Below are 27017 nucleotides of genomic sequence, written 5' to 3' on the forward strand. Positions count from 1 at the left end.
TCCTCTCCGGCAGAAAGAAGAGCCCTGGCTCCTCCATCTGTCACTAGAGGTGTGAAGCCTGGCTTCCCCTGCGCTCCGGTGTGCGATGGTGTCATCATTGCGTGCCTGTAGAGCGGGGAATGACAGAACAATAGCCAGCCACTGGAGCCTGAAGAGACTTGGCGAGTATGGTTTTGTTAACCTTAGCAAGGGTGGGTGGGGAGAAACTATATACAGTGGGGGAAATAACTATGGGGGGGGGGGGGCACCTGTGTGGGGACCTATATACAGGGGTAACTACCTATATGGGGATCTATACACAGGGGGATGTACCTATTGGGGGCTGCCTATATGGGAACCTTTTATGTGCACATCATAATGCAATTATCCATTGGTATTCAATATGGCATTTGTCACAGTTCAAATACATTTTTGGAACATGCTCATTAGTCTGGGGATGTTTGGTGAGCTGGGGGGCACTATTTTACCCCAGAGTGCACTGAGAAGCCTGCCCACCCGATCCAGTAACACTGAAGTGCCTAATTGTAATATTACTAACAATGAATTTTACAGACAAAACAAGTGCATTGGGGAAAAACATAAAAGGTAACATATGCTGTGTCCAGTGCTAAATTTGTATATACAGCCGCCACCACCATGCGCCATTTATACCACTGGTTATTTTTCATGTGACAGAGAGCCCCCACAAGCACTAGGGTTCATCTGCTTTCTGTGTCTTAGTAAGTCATAATTGGTCTAATGCAATAGTTATCAATCTAGTTTAAAAAAAAATGGAATGCTCTTCCAGTGAAGGGCAGAGCTAGGCTTTCCTTTGCCTGGAGAAGGGATTACATTTGGTGCCTTCCTCATCTAAAACTTGCAACACACATTAATAGAACATAGCTTTTTATTTTTACATTATTTTATATAGTTTATATGTCCACAGCTCCTTACACTAGTGAATATTGCATACAGACCTATCTAACTTCAGTATAATGACTTATAATAGACACAGTAATACTCACTTTACCCACCTCCCTTAACTCCATAGGGGAGTCCCTTCACATGACAGCAAAACTCAGAAATGTGGAGACCCATTAAAAACTGGCTCCACATCTTGTGAAACACATAAAGCTCCGGGTTAATCTACTTCTTCCGGGGCCTCTATCTTTTTTTAGTGAAACCTCACCATCTTGGCGTTCTCCTGGAGCTTACATAGCCGCCATTCTCCTCAGCCAGCACTTATATAGTGTAAGTGGGCAGGAAACTTGGATCTAGCTCGAGCTGTGTCGGTGCCTGGCTCTGCTCCTGATGGGCAATCTGGCAGCCACATACCCTACCCATACTATTGTATCAATATCAAAACAGTTGTCACATTTACAAATCTCTTCTATGTGTGCCAGGCTATGCAACTTTTCATAAACCAGTGTTGCATTGGGTGACCTGGCTAAGGTAGTGTAATCCATCCCACATCGGGCATGGGCACCATGGCAGAGGACTGTGTACAGAAAGAGACTGGGTTCAGCTGCCTCAAACAATCCATCTGTTAAGAGATTGTCCAATAAGAGGATCAGCTTCTTAACCCCCTAAGGACTCAGGGTTTTTCCGTTTTTGCATTTTCATTTTTTCCTCATCACATTCTAAAAATCATAACGTTTTCAATTTTGCACCTAAATTTCTATATTATGGCTTACTTCTTGCACCACCAATTCTACTTTGCAGTGATATTAGTCATTTTACCAAAAAATCCATGGCGAAACGGAAAAAAATTAATTGTGCGACAAAATTGAAGAAAAAATTCAATTTGGTAACTTTTGGGGGCTTCTGTTTCTACGCAGGTAAAATGACACCTTATCTTTATTCTGTAGGTCCATACGGTTGAAATGATATATAACTTTTTTATTTTTCCACCTACGGGCCGATATGAGAGCTAATTTTTTGCACCGTGATCTGAAGTTTTTATTGGTAAATTTTTTGTATTGATCGGATTTTTTGATCGCTTTTTATTCATTTTTTGATGATATAAAAAGTGACAAAAAATACGCTATTTTGGACTGGAATTTTTTTGTGCATACGCCATTGATGGGGTGGTTTAATTAACAATAGGTTTTTATTGTTCGAACATTTCTGCACGTGGCGATAGCACATGTTTATTTACACAGTTTTTTTTTTAACTCCTTCAGGACGAAGGGCGTGCCTGTACGCCCTACTCCCGGTGTTTAAAAACGGGGTCACACCGTGAACCCCCATCACACCGGGTCGGTCCCGGCTGCTAACGATAGCCGGGACCCTGGGCTAATAGTGTGCGGCACCGATCGTTGTGCCGCGCGCTATTAACCCTTTAGACGCGGCGATCAAAGTTGATCGCCGCGTCTAAAAATGAAAGTTAACGCTTCCCGGCAGCTCAGTCGGGCTGATCGGGACATCGCGATAAAATCAGATATCCCGATCAGCTAGGAAGCGAGCGGAGACCCCCTTACCTTGCTCCGTCGCGTCCGATCGGTGTTTGATTGCTCCAAGCCTGAGCTACAGGCTTGAGCAATCGAGCCCCTATCTCATTGATCCATGCAAAGCTATGGCTTCGCAGGGATCAGGGTAAAAGATCAGTGTGTGCAGTGTTATAGCCCCCTATGGGAGCTATAACACTGCAAAAAAAGTGGAAAAAATAAAAAAAAGATTAAAGGGGTTATCCAGGAAAAAAACTTTTTTTATATATATCAACTGGTTCCAGAAAGTTAAACAGATTTGTAAATTACTTCCATTAACAAATATTAATCCTTTCAGTACTTATGAGCTTCTGAAGTTAAGGTTGTTCTTTTCTGTCTAAGAAGCAAATCCCCATAGCAAACCTCTTCTAAACTGGGTGGTTCCCGAGACATGTGTCTTAACTTCAGAAGCTCATAAGTACTGAAAGGATTAAGATTTTTTAATAGAAGTAATTTATAAATCTGTTTAAACTTTCTGGAGCCAGTTATATATATATCATTTAAAGTTTTTTCCTGCATTAGTTATAGCAGTGCAAAAAAAAAAAGTTAACAAAGGTCATTTAACCCCTTCCCTAATAAGTTTGAATCACCCCCCTTTTCCCATTTAAATAAAAACTGTGTAAATAAAAATAAATATATGTGGTATCGCCGCGTGCGGAAATGTCCGAACTTTAAAAAAATATTGATAATTAAACCGCATGGTCAATGGTGTGCTCGCAAAAAAAATCCAAACTCCAAAATAGCGTGTTTTTGGTCACTTTTTATATCATGAAAAAATGAATAAAAAGCGATCAAAAAGTCCGATCAATACAAAAATGGTACCGATAAAAACTTCAGAACACAGTATAAAAAATGAGCCCTCATACCGGCCTGTATGCAGAAAAATAAAAAAGTTATAGGGGTTAGAAGATGAGAATTTTTCACGAATACATTTTCCTGCATGTAGTTATGATTTTTTTCCGAAGTACGACAATATCCAACCTATATATATAGGGTATCATTTTAACCGTATGGACATACAGAATAATGATAAGGTATTATTGTTACTGAAAAATTTACTACGTGGAAACGGAAGCCCCCAAAAGTTACAAAATGAAATTTTTTCTTCAATTTTGTCGCACAATGAATTTTATTTCCATTTCGCCGTGGATTTTTCGGTAAAATGACTAATGTCCCTGCAAAGTAGAATTGGTGGTGCAAAATATAAGCCATAATATGGAATTTTATGTGCAAAATTGAAAGCGGTATGATATTTAGAAGGTGATGAAAATGAGAAATGAAAATGCAAAACGGAAAAACCCTGCGTCCTTAAAGGACAACTGCAGCGGCATTACACTTATCCCCTATCCACAGGATAAGTGTTTGATCGTGGGGGGTCTGACCGCTGGGACACCCCCCCCCCCCGATCTCCCTTACGGGGCTCCTCCCTGTCCCCATACAGTTCTATGGGGGATGCGGGGTGGCACGAATGCTGCCTCCCCGCCTCTCCCATAGAGATGTATGGAGGAGGCGTGTCAGCTGCAACGTCATGCTGCGGCTGGCATGCCCCCTGCATGGGAGAGCCGCGGCCCCGTACAGGAGATCGCTGGGGGCCCCAACGTTCGGACCCCCCGCGATCAAACACTTATCCCCTATCCACAGGGGATAAGTGTTTGTAACGCTGCAGATGTCCTTTAAGGAGTTAAATGGGAAAAGGGGGGTGATTCTTACTTTTATTAGGGAAGGGGTTACATGATCTTTATTAACTTTTTTCACACTTTTTTTTTTTGCAGTGTTATCGCCCCCCCTAGCGACTATATCACTGCACATACTGATCTTATACACAGATCACCCCCATGCATTAACATAGAGATGATCAGTGTTATCAGCGGTCGATTACTCAAGCCTGGATTTCAGGCTTGGAGCAATCAATCGCCTATCGGACGTGACAGAGGCAGGAAAGGCACACTCCGCTCTCGTCTAGCTGATCGGGACATCACGATTTCACAGCGATGGTCCAGATCAGCCCGACTGAGCTGCCGGGAGTGTATTTTTGTTACTTTAGACGCGGTGATCAACTTTGAACGCCGCATCTAAAGGGTTAATAGCGTGCGGCAGAAGGATCGGTGCCGCACACTATTAACCCAGAGTCCCGGCTTTCATTAGCCGCTGGGACCGACCCGCTATGACGAGGGGACCGGGCACAAGGCGTACAGGTATGCCCTGCGTCCTTAAGAGATTAAAACAGAAAAACAGAACTAAATTCTTTCAAAAACACTCCCAATCTGTCTCCAGGTTGGGTGTGATTCTGCAGCTCAGTTCCATTGAAGTAAATGGAGCCAAGTTGTAATACCACACCCATCCAGGGGACAGATGTGGAGCTGTTTTTGAAAATATATAACCCATTTAAATCTGGCCAAAATTTGAAGAAGTATGAACCTGCTGACTTTAGCCGGGATGTTTGACAATTTAATGGATATGAAGGCCTCTAAAGTGACAGATGGTCGAGTGAAAAGACTGGGGTATAACATGGCCGCGTGCATAAGGCTTATAATAACACTATATTATATAATTATGATAATTTCTAATAAAATACTCTCCAAGCCAGAACTCTACTTTAATCCAAGAACATAGTCCAGTATATTAAACAACGTCTATTGTGCCACTTAGACCAATGGACCTTTTGGAAAGTTCTCTGAATAAATACTGTACATGAAAGGGGCACAGTTAGGTTTTTATGCTTCTGGTCCCAGTTGGACGCAATGTTAGATGGAAATGGCTGGCTTTTGCCCACCTTAAAATAACTGCTAAAATAAGAAGTGTTGGGTTTGGCAAGCAAACCTCACACAGCGCAGAAGAAAGATGAATTTCATGTCCTGGGAAATCGCATTTCTTTTTTTTTTATCCCTCCCTATGAAATGAACAATACTGTAGTGTATATACTGAATAATGATACTGTGTACATATAATATACTAAACGCCTTATGGATGAATTATAAGGGAATAATGTAAAACCACAAATTAAAAAAATTATATAGACAGCCACGTGAGTTAATTTTTCACCCTTCAGCTTTGCACTACTACAGCAGAACGTCCAAGTGGAATATTGCGGCAGAATGAACGTGGGTGCACGTAGCTTCAGGTCAAGATGCAAGATCAAATATATACTTAAAGTGTACCCGTTAGATCCAACAAATTTATATATATATATATATATATATATATATATATATATATATATATATATATATATATATATATCACTCAGTACCTAATCCCAACCATTTACATGTAATGTTTATGTGTCTAGCACCTTTATTTATTTTTTTATTACACTTTTAATTTAGCTCACTAGTCTGAATTCCTCTCAAAGGGAGGGGGCGTGGCCTCACTGTGCAGGTCTCCGCCCCCTCCCTCAGTATGCTGTCTGCTCACATCTCCCCTAGCATTAGCAAAACTACAACTCCCAGCTTGTCCTCACTGACAGTAGCGGGACACAAGCTGACAGTGGGAGGATTTTTCCATCAGCTGTGAGCCCTGCACTCACAGCTGTCAATCAAGAAAGTGTGTCCATGACATAGGTGATGGCAAAAAATGAGCCCTCATACCGCCCCATATGCGGAAAAATAAAAAAGCTATAGGGGTCAGAAGATGACAATTTTAAACGTATAAATTTTCCTGCATGTAGTTAGGATTTTTTCCAGAAGTGCGACAAAATCAAACCTATATAGGTAGGGTATCATTTTAATCCTATGGACCTACAGAATAAAGAGAAGGTGTCATTTTTACCGAAAAATGTACTAGGTAGAAACAGAAGCCCCCAAAATTTTCAAAATGGCATTTTGTTTCCTCAATTTTGTCTCACAATGACTTTTTTTGTTTCACCGTAGATTTTTGGGGAAAATGACTGATGTCATTACAATTCTACATTGGTGGCACAAAAAATAAGCCATCATATGGATTTTTAGGTGAAAATTTTAAGAGTTATGATTTTTTAAAGGTAAGGAGGAAAAAACGAAAATGCAAAAACGGAAAAACCCCGGGTCCTTAAGGGGTAAAGGACATTAAATCAAAGTTGGATCAGCCTGTAGTGTGGTTTTCCACTTTGATTTTGAGTGTGACTCCATATCCAGACCTCCATGGGTTGATAAATTTGATTTCCGTTGATCATTTTTGTGTGATTTTGTTGTCAGCACATTCAACTATGTAAAGACGAAAGGATTTCATACGATTAGTTCATTCATTCAGATCTTGGATGTGTTATCTTCGTGTTCCCTTTATAATTTTGAGCAGTGTACACACACACACACACACACATATATATATATATGTATATATCTTGCTATTATGATGATCAGAGACATAGAATCTGCTTGTGAGAAGTGTAAAACATACAATTAATGATCTATGATCTTTAAGATACCAAGGCAGATTTACAAAGACACCTAGAAACTTGACCTCCTAAAACAATCACACATTAGTATTTAGAAGTCCTAATACAATGGTGCACTGATATATAGGATTCCAAGACAATTGCACAGCGACACATGGAATGTTCAGAGCAACACCACTTAAGGCACTATAACAATGACAAACTGACACTTGAACAATGAGACAAAGACCCCATGCCTCCTGAACAATTACATACTGACCCTAGAATCTTATATACTGATAACTGGACTCACAGAACTCAGGACTTCATGAATATTTGATATGCGAGCACTGTTGGTTCCTAGATCAATAGTAAATCGACAGGTGGGACCCCTAAGCAATAACATACAAATGCCTTGGTTCTTAAAACAATGACTTACAGCCCCTTTAACATCAGTATGTCATTGTTCTGGGAAGTTCAGTACAATGACATACTGATGTTAAAGGGGCTGTTAGACATCTTATCCCCTATCCAAAGGATAGATGTCTGATCACGGGGGGCCCGCCGCTAGGGACCCCCGCGATCCCCCCTGCATTATCCCGGTACCTCAGCAGCCCCGAGCTAAGTTTTCTCCGAGGCTGATGATGGGCGGTGCAGGGGACGGGACATTATGACATCATGGCCCCACCCCCTCAGGATGTCATACCCTGCCCCCTCAATACAAGTCTATGGGAGGGGGCGTGATGCCCCTTCCATAGACTTGCATTGAGGGGGCGGATGTGATGTCATCGGGGCGGGGCCTTGACATCACAATGTACCGTCCCCTGCACCGCCTGTCATCAGCCTCGGAGAAAACTTAGCTCCGGGCTGCTAAGGTACCGGGCTGCTGCAGGGGGGATCGCGGGGGTCCCCAGCGGATCCTTTGGATAGGGGATAAGATGTCTAACAGCGGAGTACCCCTTTAAGGCTCCTTTAGCAATGACATACTGGTATTAAAAGTCCTAGAACAATGGTGAACAGATTAGCCTAGATTAAGAACATGTTGAAAATTTGACACTGTACCCTGTATAAATTATTAACTGACCCTTAGGGGGTCCTAGGAGGACTTGTGACTATAAACACTTAGATTCCTTGGAACAATAACATAGCTAGAATAATGTCAAGCCATAAGAACAAGGATATCCTACCCTAACCATTGATACTCCTTGCTAAAACTTTGGAGGGTCCTAGAATTAATGCAGGTTGACATTTTGTGGATCTAGAACAAGTTTATACATAAGTCCCTAGTATAATGACACTGGCAGTCCTAGAGCAATGATTTACCAGATTCCAGAACAATGACTGAGGATTCTAGAGCAATGATATAGTACTAGAACAAAGACATATTGACCCCTAGACTCCTTTAATAGTATATGATGTCTACAACAACTGAAAACTGACAACTATGGGACCTAGAACACAGCAACTAGAACAATAGCATACAGATGCTTGGGATCTAGAACAATAACAGGCCTCATTAAGGGTGCGTTCAATTGGCCGTCTGTCACCGTTCCCCCCCCCCCCCCCGTTTAGGTTCTGTTGTTGCAGTTTGTAAACGAATTACAAACTGTTGTCAATGGGATTTTTTTTATTTATTTTTTTTATAACCGTTTCACATCTGTTTGCACCAGTATGCACTCATTTATATATATATATTTTTTTTTATGGGAGAAAAGACGGTGCATGCAGTATTTTCTCTCCCGTCACAAAAAACTGAAGAAAAAACGGATACAGTAAATTTAACATTGATGTCTATGGGAAACAAATGAGCCTTTAATGTCATCCGTTTGCATCTGTTTTTTTTTAATCCGTTTTTTGATCAGTTTTTACTTTTGAGCATGCTCAGAACAAAACAAAATGTTTTTTTTTTTTTGGGGGGGGGGGTTTAATAATAGAACAATAACGGATCCAAACGAATCCAAACAGATAACATCGTTGGCATCCATTATTGTCCATTTTTTTTTAAAGTCCATTTTTATTTTTGACGGGAGAGGAACAGGACGGGTCTAGGTGGCCGTGTGAACTCAGCCTTAAAGAATAAATCATGCTCTAGCGCCAGGTTCTTTCTGCATAGTAATGAAGATCCAATAGTTTCACGATGCACAGTGAAGTATGTTTGGCATTCAGGTCTATTAATGGATAAAATTATGTTACAATCAGTGTTACAGTGTTTCATTGTGTTGTATAAACAATCATATGCTAAACAAATGACAGCCTATTTATCACCAATACAGTCATGTGCCTTAACACTTTCCTTCCCTCAAGACAAGGAAAACCAGCAGGGCCTGCAGAGAGGTTTTCTTAACAAATGAAAAAAAAGTGTCAAAAACGTCACTGCAGACATTGGTAATCTCTGCTTGACAGGCTATAAAACCACAAGAAACTCAGCTTTCCCTTTCAAATTATTCCTTTTATCGGTTAAATCATGCCAGGCACGTACTATCCCACAAGAAAACCACATTTCTTCTCATCTTCCTTATTTGGAGGTCTACAAACTTTAGAAGAAAGACTATAAAAATCAAGGAACATTCTGTAGATTGCAAACCAAAATTTTTCAAATTGATGTAAGAAGTAGTAAAACTAAATATGTGACTTATCATTACTAGCCAATACAGATCATATATGGCATATCACTCAGCTTTTCCTGAAAAACCGAATATATGTGGCATGTACATAGTACACTGCTCAAAAAAGGCCGTAGGAGGGCAACAACCCAGCAGCAGGACCGCTGCCTCCACCTTTGTGCAAGGAGTAGCAGGAGGAGCACTGCCAGAGTCCTGCAAAATGACCTCCAGCAGGCCACAAATGTGCATGTGTCCACTCAAACAGTCAGAAACAGGCTCCATGAGGGTGGTATGAGGGCCCGACGTCCACAGGTGGGGGTTGTGCTTACAGCCCAACACCGTGCAGGACGTTTGGCATTTGCCAGGGAACACCAAGATTGGCAAATTCACCACTGGAGCACTGTGCTCTTCACAGATAAAAGCAGGTTCACACTGAGCACATGTGACAGATGTTACAGAGTCTGGAGACACCGTGGAGAATGTTCTTCTGCCTGCAACATCCTATAGCATGACCGATTTGGCGGTGGGTCATTAATGGGGTGGGGTAGCATTTCTTTCGGGGGCTGCACAGACCTCCATGTGCTTGCCAGAGGTAGCCTGACTGCCATTAGGTACCGAGATGAGATCCTCAGACCCCTTGTGAGACCATATGCTGGTGCGGTTGGCCCTGGGTTCCTCCTAATGCAAAACAATGCTAGACCTCATGTGGCTGGAGTGTGTCAGCAGTTCCTGCAAGAGGAAGGCTTTGATGCTATGGACTGGCCCACCCGTTCCCCAGACCTGAATCCGATTGAGCACATCTGGGACATCATGTCTCACTCCATCCACCAACGCCACATTGCACCACAGACTGTCCAGGAGATGGTGGATGCTTTAGTCCAGGTCGGGGAGGACATCCCTCAGGAGACCATCCGGCACCTCATCAGGAGCATGCCCAGGCATTGTAGGGAGGTCATACAGACACGTGGAGGCCACACACACTACTGAACCCCATTTTGACTTGTTTTAAGGACATTACATCAAAGTTGGATCAGCCTGTAGTGTGGTTTTCCACTTTGATTTTGAGTGTGACTCCATATGCAGACCTCCATGGGTTGATAAATTTGATTTCCATTGATAATTTTTCTGTGATTTTGTTGTCAGCACATTCAAGTATGTAAAGGCGAAAGTATTTCATACGATTAGTTCATTCATTCAGATCTAGGATGCGTTATTTTAGTGTTCCCTTTATTTTTTTGAGCAGTGTATGTATCGCTGCTCAGGCAAAGCTGGATGAGAAGCCCTTGGGAGCTATAACCACAATATAAATATATTTACGTTACATTTACATTACACTAGGATGCTAGGGTATTAGTGTTGTCAAAAGGCAGTATCTGCTATGTATCTGCCGTAAATATTGCCACAGACATAAGCGCCATCCCATTGACAAACACTAAAAGATTGAACATCTTTGGAATCCAATATCTCATGGGATGTTTGTTACAGAACTTTCAACATGTGAACTATGGAACTGAACTTTCATTGAGGTGAATAAGAGGCTGCTGCATTAGGGCCTTAGGGTTTTTTCATGCTGTATGGTGATATTGTGGTTTTGCTGCAATTTTGTTGCTTTGCTGAGACTGAAAAAAGTGATGACTGATTTGTCACTTTGCCCTTTATGAGGAAACCAGTACTATACATGACATGTCATACATAAGGGCCCTGTTCAGAATTTAGCATTGGGGCCCAGGAGCTTCAGGTTAGGCCTGTACACAAGACACTAATATCCCCGGAGGCCTCATCCTTTTCCTCAGCAATGTCTTCCATTGTCCTCCGGCAGGAGAGGTGTTAATTTTTGCCGTATTTTGTGTTGTTATTATAAGGATGCCCTTTGACATTACTTTATAAAGCAGACATTGTTTCCACAGAGCAGCTAAAGAAGCGGGTTGTAAATATTTGTCCCTAACACAAGACCCCACTGCTCGGCTGAGCCCACAGCTGACAGACATGTCTGAGGGCAACTGAGAAAATCTGCTTTAAAATCATTCCAAGTACTTCACAAAATTTATGGACAGGAAGAAAAGGAGGCCTTATACCATATAATACCCATGTATAGGGCCAGACAACAAAGACTAGGACAAGAAATCATAATCCCACAGACATAGAAGATTTAGGTCTAAAATAGTTATACATTTAGTTCTATGTTCACTTCTGGGAAAGCTGGGTGGCTATCAATAAAGCTCCAACAAACATTTCTTTATATCTGAATGGCAAAGCTGCCTAACTAGTCAGTTATACATCCACATCAGATGTAGCTTCATTGCTAGGCAGATTTCCCAGTCAGGAGACTGAGAAAGCTGGGTGATAAACTATAAGATATCTATAATCAGAGGCAAGCTGGGTGGCAAGGCATGAGAGAGTTTTACTGTCATTCATGCTTGTAATCCTTGAGAGAACTTTTCATTTCCCTATTCTCATTTACTAACGGGAGACTGGGAAAGTTGGTGATAACAGGATCCGGGGTATAGCATCCGCCCCACACTAGGCCAAATAATATATGAACTCTCTTTCCCAGCAAAGTTAAATCAAAGAAAATATACCATGGGAAGTGCTCTTAAAACATAACTTTTACTTAATTAAAGGTTAAAAAAAACTCTGTGCCTAATAAAATCACAATCATAGTACCAGTTGTACCAAGTATAGTAAAGCTGGGTGATACACTATAAGATACAGTATCTCACAAGACAGAGTGCCCTCCTCACATCTGTAAATATTTTTTTTTTGAATATCTTTTTATGCGATAAAATGTCTGCTCCAATGTAAAGTAGTGAGCGCACAGCCTGTATAACAGTGTTTAATGTTGTGTCCCCTTAAAATAACTCAAAACTCAGCCTTTAATGTCTAAACCTTGGCAACAAAAGTCAGTACATTCCTAAGTGTCAAGATTTTGTGTGGCCACTATTATTTTCCAGCATTGCCTCGTGGGCATGGAGTTCAACAGAGCTCCACAGGTTACCCCTGTAGTCCTCCTCCATTCCTCCATGACAAGAGCTGGTGGATGATAGACACCTTGTGCTCCCCACCTTCCATATGAGGATGCCCCACAGAGGCACAATAGGTTATAGGTCTGGAGACATGCTGGGCCAGTCCAACATCTTTACCTTCAGCTTCTTTAGCAAGGCAGTGGTCCTCTGGGAGGTGTATTTGGGGACATTATGTGAGGGGTGGACTCACTTATGGGATCTACTGTATATATAATGTGAGGGGTGGAATCACTTATGGGATCTACTGTATATATAATGTGAGGGGTGGACTCACTTATGGGATATACTGTATATATAATGTGAGGGGTGGACTCACTTATGGGATCTACTGTATATATAATGTGAGGGGTGGAATCACTTATGGGATCTACTGTATATATAATGTGAGGGGTGGACTCACTTATGGGATATACTGTATATATAATGTGAGGGGTGGACTCACTTATGGGATCTACTGTATATATAATGTGAGGGGTGGAATCACTTATGGGATCTACTGTATATATAATGTGAGGGGTGGACTCACTTATGGGAGATACTGTATATATAATGTGAGGGGTGGACTCACTTATGGGAGATACTGTATATATAATGTGAGGGGTGGACTCACTTATGGGAGATACTGTATATATAATGTGAGGGGTGGACTCACTTATGGGAGATACTGTATATAATGTGAGGGGTGGACTCACTTATGGGAGATACTGTATATATACTGTGAGGGGTGGACTCACTTATGGGAGATACTGTATATATAATATGAGGGGTGGAATCACTTATGGGAGATACTGTATATATAATGTGAGGGGTGGACTCACTTATGGAAGATACTGTATATTATGTGAGGGGTGGACTCACTTATGGGAGATACTGTATATTATGTGAGGGGTGGACTCCCTTATGGGAGATACTGTATATATAATGTGAGGGGTGGAGTCACTTATGGGAGATACTGTATATTATGTGAGGGGTGGACTCACTTATGGGAGATACTGTATATATAATGTGAGGGGTGGACTCACTTATGGGAGATACTGTATATATAATGTGAGGGGTGGACTCACTTATGGGAGATACTGTATATATAATGTTAGGGGTGGACTCCCTTATGGGATATACTGTATATATAATGTGAGGGGTGGACTCCCTTATGGGAGATACTGTATATATAATGTGAGGGGTGGACTCACTTATGGGAGATACTGTATATATAATGTGAGGGGTGGACTCACTTATGGGATCTACTGTATATATAATGTGAGGGGTGGACTCACTTATGGGAGATACTGTATATATAATGTGAGGGGTGGACTCACTTATGGGAGATACTGTATATATAATGTGAGGGGTGGACTCACTTATGGGATCTACTGTATATATAATGTGAGGGGTGGACTCATTTATGGGAGATACTGTATATAATGTGAGGGATGGACTCACTTATGGGAGATACTGTATATATAATGTGAGGGGTGGACTCACTTATGGGAGATACTGTATATATAATGTGAGGGGAGGACTCACTTATGGGATATACTGTATATAATGTGAGGGGTGGACTCACTTATGGGAGATACTGTATATATAATGTGAGGGGTGGACTCACTTATGGGATCTACTGTATATATAATGTGAGGGGTGGACTCATTTATGGGAGATACTGTATATAATGTGAGGGATGGACTCACTTATGGGAGATACTGTATATATAATGTGAGGGGTGGACTCACTTATGGGAGATACTGTATATATAATGTGAGGGGAGGACTCACTTATGGGATATACTGTTTATAATGTGAGGGGTGGACTCACTTATGGGAGATACTGTATATATAATGTGAGGGGTGGACTCACTTATGGGATCTACTGTATATATAATGTGAGGGGTGGACTCACTTATGGGATATACTGTATATATAATGTGAGGGGTGGAGTCACTTATGGCATATACTGTATATATAATGTGAGGGGTGGACTCATTTATGGGAGATACTGTATATAATGTGAGGGATGGACTCACTTATGGGAGATACTGTATATATAATGTGAGGGGTGGACTCACTTATGGGATATACTGTATATATATATATATATATATATATATATATAATGTGAGGGGTGGACTCACTTATGGGAGATACTATATATAATGTGAGGAGTGGACTCACTTATGGGATATACTGTATATATAATGTGAGGGGAGGACTCACTTATGGGATATACTGTATATAATGTGAGGGGTGGACTCACTTATGGGAGATACTGTATATATAATGTGAGGGGTGGACTCACTTATGGGATATACTGTATATATATAATGTGAGGGGTGGACTCACTTATGGGATATACTGTATATATATATAATGTGAGGGGTGGACTCACTTATGGGAGATACTATATATAATGTGAGGGGTGGACTCACTTATGGGATATACTGTATATAATGTGAGGGGTGGACTCACTTATGGGAGATACTATATATAATGTGAGGAGTGGACTCACTTATGGGAGATACTGTATATAATGTGAGGAGTGGACTCACTTATGGGAGATACTGTATATATAATGTGAGGGGTGGACTCACTTATGGGATATACTGTATATATATAATGTGAGGGGTGGAATCACTTATGGGAGATACTGTATATATAATGTGAGGGGTGGAGTCACTTATGGGAGATACTGTATATATAATGTGAGGGGTGGAGTCACTTATGGGAGATACTGTATATACAATGTGAGGGGTGGACTCACTTATGGGAGATACTGTATATATAATGTGAGGGGTGGACTCACTTATGGGAGATACTGTATATATAATGTGAGGGGTGGACTCACTTATGGGAGATACTGTATATATAATGTGAGGGGTGGAATCACTTATGGGAGATACTGTATATATAATGTGAGGGGTGGACTCTCTTATGGGATATACTGTATTTATAATGTGAGGGGTGGACTCCCTTATGGGATATACTGTATATATAATGTGAGGGGTGGACTCACTTATGGGAGATACTATATATAATGTGAGGGGTGGACTCACTTATGGGATATACTGTATATAATGTGAGGGGTGGACTCACTTATGGGATATACTGTATATGTAATGTGAGGGGTGGACTCACTTATGGGAGATACTATATATAATGTGAGGAGTGGACTCACTTATGGGAGATACTGTATATATAATGTGAGGGGTGGACTCACTTATGGGATATACTGTATATATAATGTGAGGGGTGGAATCACTTATGGGAGATACTGTATATATAATGTGAGGGGTGGAGTCACTTATGGGAGATACTGTATATATAATGTGAGGGGTGGACTCTCTTATGGGATATACTGTATATAATGTGAGGGGTGGACTCACTTATGGGAGATACTGTGTATATATAATGTGAGGGGTGGACTCACTTATGGGATATACTGTATATATAATATGAGGGGTGGACTCACTTATGGGAGATACTGTATATACTGTGAGGGGTGGACTCACTTATGGGAGATACTGTATACATAATGTGAGGGGTGGACTCACTTATGGGAGATACTGTGTATATATAATGTGAGGGGTGGACTCACTTATGGGAGATACTGTATATATAATGTGAGGAGTGGACTCACTTATGGGAGATACTGTATATATAATGTGAGGGGTGGAGTCACTTATGGGAGATACTGTATATAATGTGAGGGGTGGACTCACTTATGGGAGATACTTTATATATAATGTGAGGGGTGGACTCACTTATGGGATATACTGTATATAATGTGAGGAGTGGACTCACTTATGGGATATACTGTATATAATGTGAGGGGTGGACTCACTTATGGGAGATACTGTATATATAATGTGAGGGGTGGACTCACTTATGGGAGATACATATATATATATAATGTGAGGGGTGGACTCACTTATGGGAGATACTGTATATATAATGTGAGGGGTGGACTCACTTATGGGAGATACTGTATATATACTGTGAGGAGTGGAGTCACTTATGGGAGATACTGTATATATAATGTGAGGGGTGGACTCACTTATGGGAGATACTGTATATATAATGTGAGGGGTGGACTCACTTATGGGAGATACTGTATATATAATGTGAGGGGTGGACTCACTTATGGGAGATACTGTATATAATGTAAGGGGTGGAGTCACTTATGGGAGATACTGTATATATTATGTGAGGGGTGGACTCACTTATGGGAGATACTGTATATATACTGTGAGGAGTGGACTCACTTATGGTAGATACTATATATATAATGTGAGGGGTGGACTCACTTATGGGAGATACTGTATATATAATGTGAGGGGTGGAGTCACTTATGGGAGATACTGTATATAATGTGAGGGGTGGACTCACTTATGGGAGATACTTTATATATAATGTGAGGGGTGGACTCACTTATGGGATATACTGTATATAATGTGAGGAGTGGACTCACTTATGGGATATACTGTATATAATGTGAGGGGTGGACTCACTTATGGGAGATACTGTATATATAATGTGAGGGGTGGACTCACTTATGGGAGATACTATATATATATAATGTGAGGGGTGGACTCACTTATGGGATATACTGTATATAATGTGAGGGGTGGACTCACTTATGGGAGATACTGTATATATAATGTGAGGGGTGGACTCACTTATAGGATATACTGTATATATAATGTGAGGGGTGGACTCACTTATGGGAGATACTGTATATATAATGTGAGGGGTGGACTCACTTATGGGAGATACTGTATATATACTGTGAGGAGTGGAGTCACTTATGGGAGATACTGTATATATAATGTGAGGGGTGGACTCACTTATGGGAGATACTGTATATATAATGTGAGGGGTGGACTCACTTATGGGAGATACTGTATATATAATGTGAGGAGTGGACTCACTTATGGGATATACTGTATATAATGTGAGGGGTGGACTCACTTATGGGAGATACTGTATATATAATGTGAGGGGTGGACTCACTTATGGGAGATACTGTATATATAATGTGAGGGGTGGACTCACTTATGGGAGATACTGTATATATAATGTGAGGGGTGGACTCACTTATGGGAGATACTATATATAATGTGAGGAGTGGACTCACTTATGGGAGATACTGTATATATACTGTGAGGAGTGGAGTCACTTATGGGAGATACTGTATATATAATGTGAGGGGTGGACTCACTTATGGGAGATACTGTATATATAATGTGAGGGGTGGACTCACTTATGGGAGATACTGTATATATAATGTGAGGGGTGGACTCACTTATGGGAGATACTGTATATATAATGTGAGGGGTGGACTCACTTATGGGAGATACTGTATATATAATGTGAGGGGTGGACTCACTTATGGGAGATACTATATATATAATGTGAGGGGTGGACTCACTTATGGGAGATACTGTATATATACTGTGAGGGGTGGAGTCACTTATGGGAGATACTGTATATATACTGTGAGGAGTGGACTCACTTATGGGAGATACTGTATATAATGTGAGGGGTGGACTCTCTTATGGGAGATACTGTATATAATGTGAGGGGTGGAGTCACTTATGGGATATACTGTATATATAATGTGAGGGGTGGACTCACTTATGGGAGATACTGTATATATAATGTGAGGGGTGGACTCTCTTATGAGAGATAGCAATTATGGCAGCCAACCTTTAGAGAGTTTTAATGGCATCCATGCTGGTTTATAATCCTTGAGAGAACGAACTATTCAGAAACACATACGGTATCTCTCACATACACATTTACAGGAGACTGGAAAATCTGAGTGAAAAACTATAAGATAGGTATAATGCCAGCCAAGCTGGGTGACAAGCCTTTGAGAGTTTGACTGGTTGATAATCCTTGAAAGAATAAATCAGTGTTGCATTCCCCTCACATACAGATATAGCTCAGGAGACTGGGAAAGCTGGGTGACTTTGTAAAGCAAATATTCTCCGTTTTCCTTTGTTCCTAGAAACCAATTCTGCCTGATTTTTCAATAATACCTCCCTCTTACATATAAAAGTTTTGGAAAGCTGAGTGACACCTCTGAGACTTACAGTATAATGGTAGCCATACTGATGGTCACCCTGCTTTTCTTCATTTCTGAAAAGCAAATCTGCCAAGCTTTTCTGCGCCACAACCTTATTACATACAGATTCAAGGGGAAAGCTGGATGACACTCAATACTGCTCCGTCAAGGGTCAGTACTAAGCTTTCCTTCATGCCTGAAAAGCAAATCAGCAAAACACAGATGACAATAGAAAAAGTGGCATGGTGCATTTTATGGCAGTGCTGTCACCTTGTTCTAGTAGTCACATGGGGGGGGGGGGGGTCACAGAGGTCGGACCCCCTACTGATTAGACATTGGGGCATATCCCAGCGCTATGTCACCAAAGTGTGCACTGGGACAACCCATGTGAATTGTTATTGCTGAGTGTGTGAGTTTTCACCCAACACTGGGGAAAGTAGAGTCATTGCTTTTTATAGTCTGCGGGAGCCTGATATTAGGAAAGTATTTGATTTTTTTTGCGCAACCCATAATTTTGGTGAACGATTCGTCTTTCCCTCTGCCCTTAGGCTTTTTCTGCTACAGTCTTAACCCTTACATTTCTGAGTAGAAACTTCAAGCGGCCTTTTGCTTCTTATATGGATCCTGGGAAAGGATGATACCTATATGCCAATTATTATGGCTTTGTAACCCAGCTTTCCCATATCCCTGAATAGCATTGTGAGCAGAGTACATATGATGCCAAGCTGTCATTCAGCAGTGGTTTTCAAACTGTGTACCTCCAGCTGTTGCAAAACTACAACTCCCAGCATGCCCGGACAGCCGTTGGCTGTCCGGGCATGCTGGGAGTTGTAGTTTTGCATCAGCTGGAGGTCTACAGTTTGGAGACCTAGGACCTATAATTATTAACTATCACCAAGAAAGGAGTTTACTGAATGTTTAACAACTTGACAGAAGAAAATAATACAACTTTTCCATTTATGATGTATCATCTTTAGGTTTTCTTTCACTAATAAGCAGAGTCAGTATGATGCTCTCCGCCACTGAACTACAAGTCCCAACATGCTGTGCTAGAGGTGGCCTTGCGTGCTTGAGCCTTGAACTTGCTATTCCCCATACACATGGAACTTACAGCTATGTTTATCTATACCAGGGGCTATAAGGGTCTGCTGGGAGTTGTAGTGCAGCCACAGCTTGTAGACCAATAAGCCCAACCACTGACAAATCATTCATATACCACAAAAGGACTGTATTCTCCCTGGGAGGCAGATATGTCAATCACTATGCAGCAAGCATATAGGGGGAGACAGCAAGACGGGAACATTCTACCTCCAGGCTGCGCCAAAACAGGTCACCAGGCAAGTTCAGGCAGACAAATAGCCAGCTGATTTACACGTTAGGGGGCACAGATGCACAAAAGTACCCCCATAATATGACTTTTTAAGGATCTATTCATCTATGTTTTTTTTGCCCCAAATTTATATATACACACATATATATATATATATATATATATATATATATATATATATATATGTGTGTATGTATGTGTGTATATATATATATATATATATATATATATATATACCGTATATACACACATACATATATATATATATATATATATATATATATATACACAGACACACACACACACACACACATATACATACACACACACACAAATATATATATATATATATATATATATATATATATATATATATATATATACACGGTATACACATACATATACAAAAAAATCTACAAAACGGATAGTGACCCTAGAGGTTGCGACTTCACCTGAATTCTTGTACCCAATAAGAGGATGCCCACATTGGCACTGATTTGTCATAGTATGGGGGGGGGGGGGGGGGGGGTGCGGGTTTACAGATTTTGCATTGAGGCTCTGGAACTTTAAGTTAGGTCACATACGAAATAGTTACTATGGGAAAATTTTCCAGTCAGCAACCGTGTCAGAAAATAACAGGGATCGAGGCTACTTTTTCTACTTTGCTCATTTCTGGTTTCATCTCTCACATTTTTATTGTTGTGTCTTTTAGGACATACAGTGATCCCTCAACTTACAATGGCCTCAACATACAATAGTTTATTCTGGACCATTGTAAGTTGAAACCAGACTCAACATACAATGTACGGACAGTCCAGATCTGTGATACCTGTCAATGGCTGGAAGAACTGACCAATCAGAATGGACATTCACTGGTAAAACCCCTGTATTACTGAAGCGTATGCACTGACTGGTGTCTGGTAGCGCCCCTTACAGTACAGGGAGGTACTACATGTTCTGTACTATTTACCTGTATTACTGAAGTGCATGCACTGACTGGTGTCTGGTAGTGCCCCCTACAGTACAGGAAGGTATTACATGTTCTGTACTACTCTTTACCTGTGCCAGGGTTACCTGCTCCTTTGGACACCAGGTGAGGGCGACTCCATGTTACTTTTTTGGGACACTGTGTACTGTACAGGACCCCGAAGAAGCTCCTGTCCTCTACATAGACTAGTGCTTCCCAAGCAGAGTACCCCCAGCTGTTGCAAAACTACAACTCCCAGCATGCCCGGACAGCCTTTGGCTGTCCGGGCATGCTGGGAGTTGTAGTTTTGCAACTGCTGGAGGCTCCCTGCTTGGGAAACACTGACATAGACAGTAATTTACAGCTCCCAGCAGATCTTTATTACTTTTATATGTAAGGATTTGCTTTATCTATATTAATTATCTACTTTTTTTTTTTTTATTCTCACTTTTTCCTATTTTTGGATGACATTTTGGTGCCTTTAGAACCAATTACCAGTTTTCCATAGAGTTCTGGTCTCAACATACAATGGTTTCAACATACAATGGCCATCCTGGAACCAATTAATATTGTAACTTGAGGGACCACTGTATATAGACAACCGATATGTGTAGAACTACAACTCCAAGCATGCTGATGAGTCAAGAGAGTTGCCCAGCTGGGTTTACAGTTGCTTTGTCTTACCTTGCAAGGAGAAGCCACTGCTTTAGTAAGGGAGTCCAGCCTGGCACTGTACTCTGTGAACTTCTTCTGGTACCTAAGTGCTGTCATCTGCAGCTCATTTTGCACAGTGGAGAGCTGGCACAGCAGAGACTTCTCCCTCTTGCTTGATCTCAGCGCCCTCTTCTTGAGTTCAGTCTCCAGCCCGGTTATCTTAGTCTGGAGAAGACTATTCTGCCCTTTTACTGCCTTCAAACAGCAGTGATCCCCAGACTTGTGCTCCCTATAGGTCAACATAAGCCCACATCCCTTCTGGCAGATGCCAACTGCCCTGTGCTCGCAGAACTCCCTCATGTGGGCATCCATGTCCTTTAAGTTGAGCACCTCATTGCACCCTTTATTCCGACACTTTGCTGGCGAGTAGTCGCACATCTCTGCGTGTTCCCCCAGGTTTTGGAGCTTTACCACCTTGTCGCAACCCCTGGAGTGGTTGTCACATTTGATATCCAGCTTGAGGATCAGACTTTTCAGGGGCAACACGTGGTTGAGCTCCTTGGCAGAGATTCGTTGGCATTTCACCGGGCAGCTGCCTTGCTGTACCACCCAAGGCAAGACGCAGCCTGCGCAGAACACATGTCCACAGGGGGTGGTCAGGGGGTCCTCCAGGACTCGGTTGCATAGGTTGCATTTAAAATCTGGGTCCACTTCCCCAATAAAGCGATCTAATTCAAAGCCCATAATGCTGCCCCTTGTAGTTGCTCCTTGCTGGGCATTGGGAGATCCCAGACTGGCTGGCTGCAGGCTGTGTACTGACTCAACTCACAGCAGAGCCTGTGGGGGGCGGGGGCCTCTACCATATGTACTGGAGGCTGGGATTTATTTTCCAAGGAAAGGAGGGGCTGAAGAGACCAGGGAGGCACATGTGTCAAGGAAAGTTTTGGAGTCTTAGGACAAAACTGCAACACACTCCAAGCAGACACATTGTAACGCTTAGGCAGAGAGCACTTCCCTTCTACTGTTCTCACAACTCATCTGCTGCAGCACCTCTTGCCTACCCAGCTAAATTACCCTCCTAACTTCTGCGAGCAACACTGTTCCCTTGTGTACTCTCATTGCACCAAAATGCTCCACTGAAATACGCAAAGAACAAGTCTGTTTTTACTTGGTGACCTCATCTTATTTTTATCTATCTGATTCTATGAATATGCATGCAGGATAGTAAGCCTTACTGCCGAAGGGAGCGCTCTGTCATTTCTTAACCCTTTTTTATGCTAGTTTTTACTTGCAAAATGTTTGACATAAGTACCATGACTTACAGTATAGTGTAGAATACAATGGCACTATATCAGGAAATAAATAAATGTTCGACAATAGAGTAGCATCTGAGACATCTCGGTCTAGTGGTACAGCAGAGCTCTGCCTCTAGAGCAGGGGAGGATCCAGAGGGGAGTCTCGGTAGGGGAACAATCAGAGTATCGTGCGGTGGTCAACCAGCCCCCTCCCATAGGCTGGCATTGATGGGGCGTGGTGTGATGTTATGCCCACGTCCCTCTTGACATCACGCCACAACCCCTCAATGCAAGTCAATGGGATGGGGCGTGTCGACCCCCGCAGCCCGCACCCAGCATTCGGAACAAAATGTTCTGAACGCTGAGGCAGTGGACTACCCCTTTAAGTACGCAGCATAGTTCCCCCCCCCACATTACATTGGCAGCAGAGTTCCCCCCACATTAGGTAGGTAGCACATTTCTCCCCAAATTAGGTAGGCAGCACAGTTCCCCCCACATTAGGTAGGCAGCACAGTACCCCCCACATTAGGTAGGCAGCACAGTTTCCCCCACATGAGGTTGGCAGCACAGTTTCCCCCACATGAGGTTGGCAGCACAGTTTCCCCATATTAGGCAGGCAGTATAGTTCCCCCAGATTAGTTTGGCAGTATAGTTCCCCCAGATTAGTTTGGCAGTATAGTTGCCTGCCCCACATTAGGTTGGCAGTATAGTTCCCCCCACATTAGGTTGGCAGTATAGTTCCCCCACATTAGGTTGGCAGTATAGTTCCCACACATTAGTTTGGCAGTATAGTAGCCCCACATTAGGTTGGCAGTATAGTCCCCCACACATTAGGTTGGCAGTATAGTCCCCCCAACATTAGGTTGGCAGCATGTCCCCCCACACTAGGTTGGCAGTATAGTTCCCCCACATTAGGTTGACAGTATTGTTTCCCTACATTAGGTTGACAGTATAGTTGCCCCACATTAGGTTGGCAGTATGTTCCCCCACATTAGGTTGCCAGTATGCTCCCCCACATTAGGTTGCCAGTATAGTTCCCTCACATTAGGTTGCCAGTATAGTTCTCCCACATTAGGTTGGCAGTATAGTTCCCCCACATTAGGTTGGCAGTATAGTCCCCCTCCACATTAAGTTGGCAGTATAGTTCCCCCCACATTAGGTTGGCAGTATAGTTCCCCCCACATTAGGTTGGCAGTATAGTTCCACAAACATTAGGTTGGCAGTATAGCTGCCCCCACATTAGGTTGGCAGTATAGTTCCTCCCACATTAGGCTGACAGTATTTTCCCCCACATTAGGTTTGCAGTATAGTTCCCCACACATTAGGTTGGCAGTATAGTTCCCCCCACATTAGGTTGGCAGTATTTTCCCCCACATTAGGTTGGCAGTGGCCCCCACAGACATACAGCCTCCAGCCATATACAGTGGATGGGTGGCTATATGCCTGTGTACTGCCCCACTTCAGTGCTCCATCCTCCGCTCCTCTGGTCCAGGGCCACAATCTACTGCTATGGCCTATAGGCCATAGCAGTAGGTCCCGGGACCGGAGGAGCAGCGGTCGGAGCACTGAAAATGACGTGCCGCTGGTAACTTACCATGTTGGCCAGCGCGTGTCCTCCTGCTTGATGCTCTGCTCCCCCATGCCTCCGTTCCTATGGGCGCACACAAGGGACGTCAGTGACGTCCTGGCGTGCGCTACCTCCCGGCAACTTCTGTGTTAATAAAGTTAACTTGGGGCCGCAGAGAGTTAATGGTGGCATCCTTGTGTCCCTAAAAGATCTTTCGGGACACAGGGATGTCCCGAACATAGCTACTCACTCTTTTCGGGAAACTTTTGAGAATGTTTCTAAGAGTTTCTCCTGTCCTGACAAAATAATCCATCTTAAATTGTCTGTTAAATAAGTCGTAAAGAAGTGTCAGGAAATGACGTTGGGTTACATCTTCGAGTGGTCAAACATTTCTTAAAGAGTTATCCACGTTGGATTCTCCATTTGTGTTAGAAGAGTCTTCCGACAATAAGCAGATCAGATGTAAGCTTTGGGGATCCTGGCAGCTTAAGTGCAAGTGGTTAGAGGACAGCACTGGACTCATCTGTTCTGCCCATGGCCATCTGAACGGCCACTTCAGAAACCCATAGAAAGAAAAAGCTTCAGGTCACTGCACCAAGAACGGAGGCTCTGGATATTCAGTAATAGCTGGTGTTTTATTGGCTCCCCGTTTCAGCTGTACTAGCCTTTGTCAAGCATGCTACTGGGAAACCAATAAAACACCAGCTTTCATTGAATATCCAGAGCCTCCATTCTTGGTGCTGTGACCTGAAGCTTTTTCTTTCTAAAGTTAAAATCCCCTAAAGAAGAGTTTCTCAAGCGCGGTCCTCAAGACCCCCCCATAGGTCATGTTTTCAGGATTTCCTTAGTCTTTCACAGGTATGGCATAATTATGGTCAGTCCATCAGGCAACACCACAGTTATATCACCTGTAAAAGACTAAAGAAATCCTGAAAACATGACCTGTTGGGGGTGCTTGAGAACCGTGCTTAAGAAACACTGCTCTACAGCACCAAAATAGAGATATAAGGCATTAGACAATTCCTTCTGAAGACAGTGGCTGTGCTGGATCTTTCAGATGGAGGGTACCTGGGTAGTTGCTCTCCTCTCTGGAGAAATTAGGGTCCTGAACAGGAACCTTATGGGTCTATTCACATGTACAGTATTCTGCACATATTTGATGCACAGGATTTGAGGCTGTGTTCAGCCATTTGATTTACATTGAAATCTGCAGCATAAAATCCTGCTCATGAAATATGTGCAGGATACTGTACGTGTGAATACAACCTACCTTTGAATTCCCTAAAAGAGTTTTGGTTTTTCTAAACTGGAAACAATTCTTTAACCTCCTTGGTATCTCACATACCGTATTTATCGGGGTATACCACGCACCAGCCTATAACACGCACCCTCATTTTACCAAGGATATTTGGGTAAAAAAAGTTTTTTACCCAAATATCCATGGTAAATTGAGGGTGCATGTGAGCACGTGTATACCCCGATATACCCCCAGGAAAGGCAGGGGGAGAGAGGCCGTCGCTGCCCGCTTCTCTCCCCCTGCCTTTCCTGGGGTCTAGAGCGCTGCTGTCGGCCCTTCTCACCCCCTGGCTATCGGCGCTGCTGCCTGTTCTTTCCCCCTGACTATCGGTGCCGGCGCCCCATTGCCGGCGCCGATAGCCAGGGGGAGAGAAGCGGCGCCGACAGCCAGGGGGAGAGAAGGGGCAGCTGCTGCAGGCCTCCGGCGTGCGTCCCCTGCGTCGTTGCTATGCACGGCGCGGCGCACTGACGTCATGCGCCGCACCGTTCAGCGCATAGCAACGACGCCGGGGACGCACGCCGGAGGCCTGCAGCAGCGCGGACCCGACTCAGGTAATTATGCCACCAGGGATGGGGGGAGGCAACGGGGCAGCGGCGCCGGCAATGGGTGCCGCTGCCCCTTATCTCCCCCTGGCTGTCGGCGCCGGCAATGGGGCGCCGGCACCGATAGTCAGGGGGACAGAATGGGCAGCGGCGCCGATAGCCAGGGGGTGAGAAGGGCCGACAGCAGCGCTCTAGACCCCAGGAAAGGCAGGGGGAGAGAAGCGGGCAGCGACGGCCTCTCTCCCCCTGCCTTTCCTGGGGGTGTATCGGCATATAACACGCACACAGACTTTAGGCTAAAAATTTTAGCCTAAAAAGTGCGTGTTATACGCCGATAAATACGGTAAGTTTTAGATTGCTGGGGGTCAGACCGCTGCGGCACCCCGCGATCTCCCATACAGGGCCCCGGTAGTCAGCGGCAAGGGGGCGTGTCCAACCACTGCATCACGCAGCAGCCGACACGCACCCTCAATTCATCTGTATGGGAGAGCCGGAGTATCCAGCAGCTCAGCAGTCTCCAGCCCTGTTATAGAGATGTATTGGGGGAGGAATTTAAAATTCAGTGTCGGGGAGAGTCAAAAGGCCCTTATACACATTAGCTGGTCTTCTTTACATTTGCAGGTTCACAAAACACATGTCTAATGTATATAGGCAGCTTGACAGGGCTTTTTATGCAATGATAAGGAATTAATGGGGGTCAATGCACTTCGATCATCTTGGACAAGGTTGAGTTCCTCTTTAAAATGAATAATACACATGAAATATGAACCATTAAAGGGGTTATCCAAGAAAAAACTTTTTTTATATATATCAACTGGTTCCAGAAAGTTAAACATGATTTGTAAATGATTTATATTAAAAAA

General features: G+C 42.9%; 1 protein-coding gene across 2 annotated transcripts in view; it reads right to left on the bottom strand.

The window, feature by feature from the left end:
• The window catches only part of PDZRN3 (PDZ domain containing ring finger 3), a 268499-nt gene extending 246270 nt beyond the window's left edge, over window positions 1–22229 (bottom strand). For both annotated transcript variants that reach the window (XM_056524638.1, XM_056524636.1), the window contains exon 1: window positions 21484–22229. In XM_056524638.1, the coding sequence (XP_056380613.1) occupies window positions 21484–22197 (714 nt within the window). In that variant the 5' untranslated portion in view covers window positions 22198–22229. The remainder of the gene's footprint in view (window positions 1–21483) is intronic.
• Between the last annotated feature and the right edge of the window lie 4788 nt (window positions 22230–27017).

The sequence above is a fragment of the Hyla sarda genome, chromosome 6 (genome assembly GCF_029499605.1).
Source record: "Hyla sarda isolate aHylSar1 chromosome 6, aHylSar1.hap1, whole genome shotgun sequence".
Classification (NCBI taxonomy): Eukaryota; Metazoa; Chordata; class Amphibia; order Anura; family Hylidae; genus Hyla; species Hyla sarda.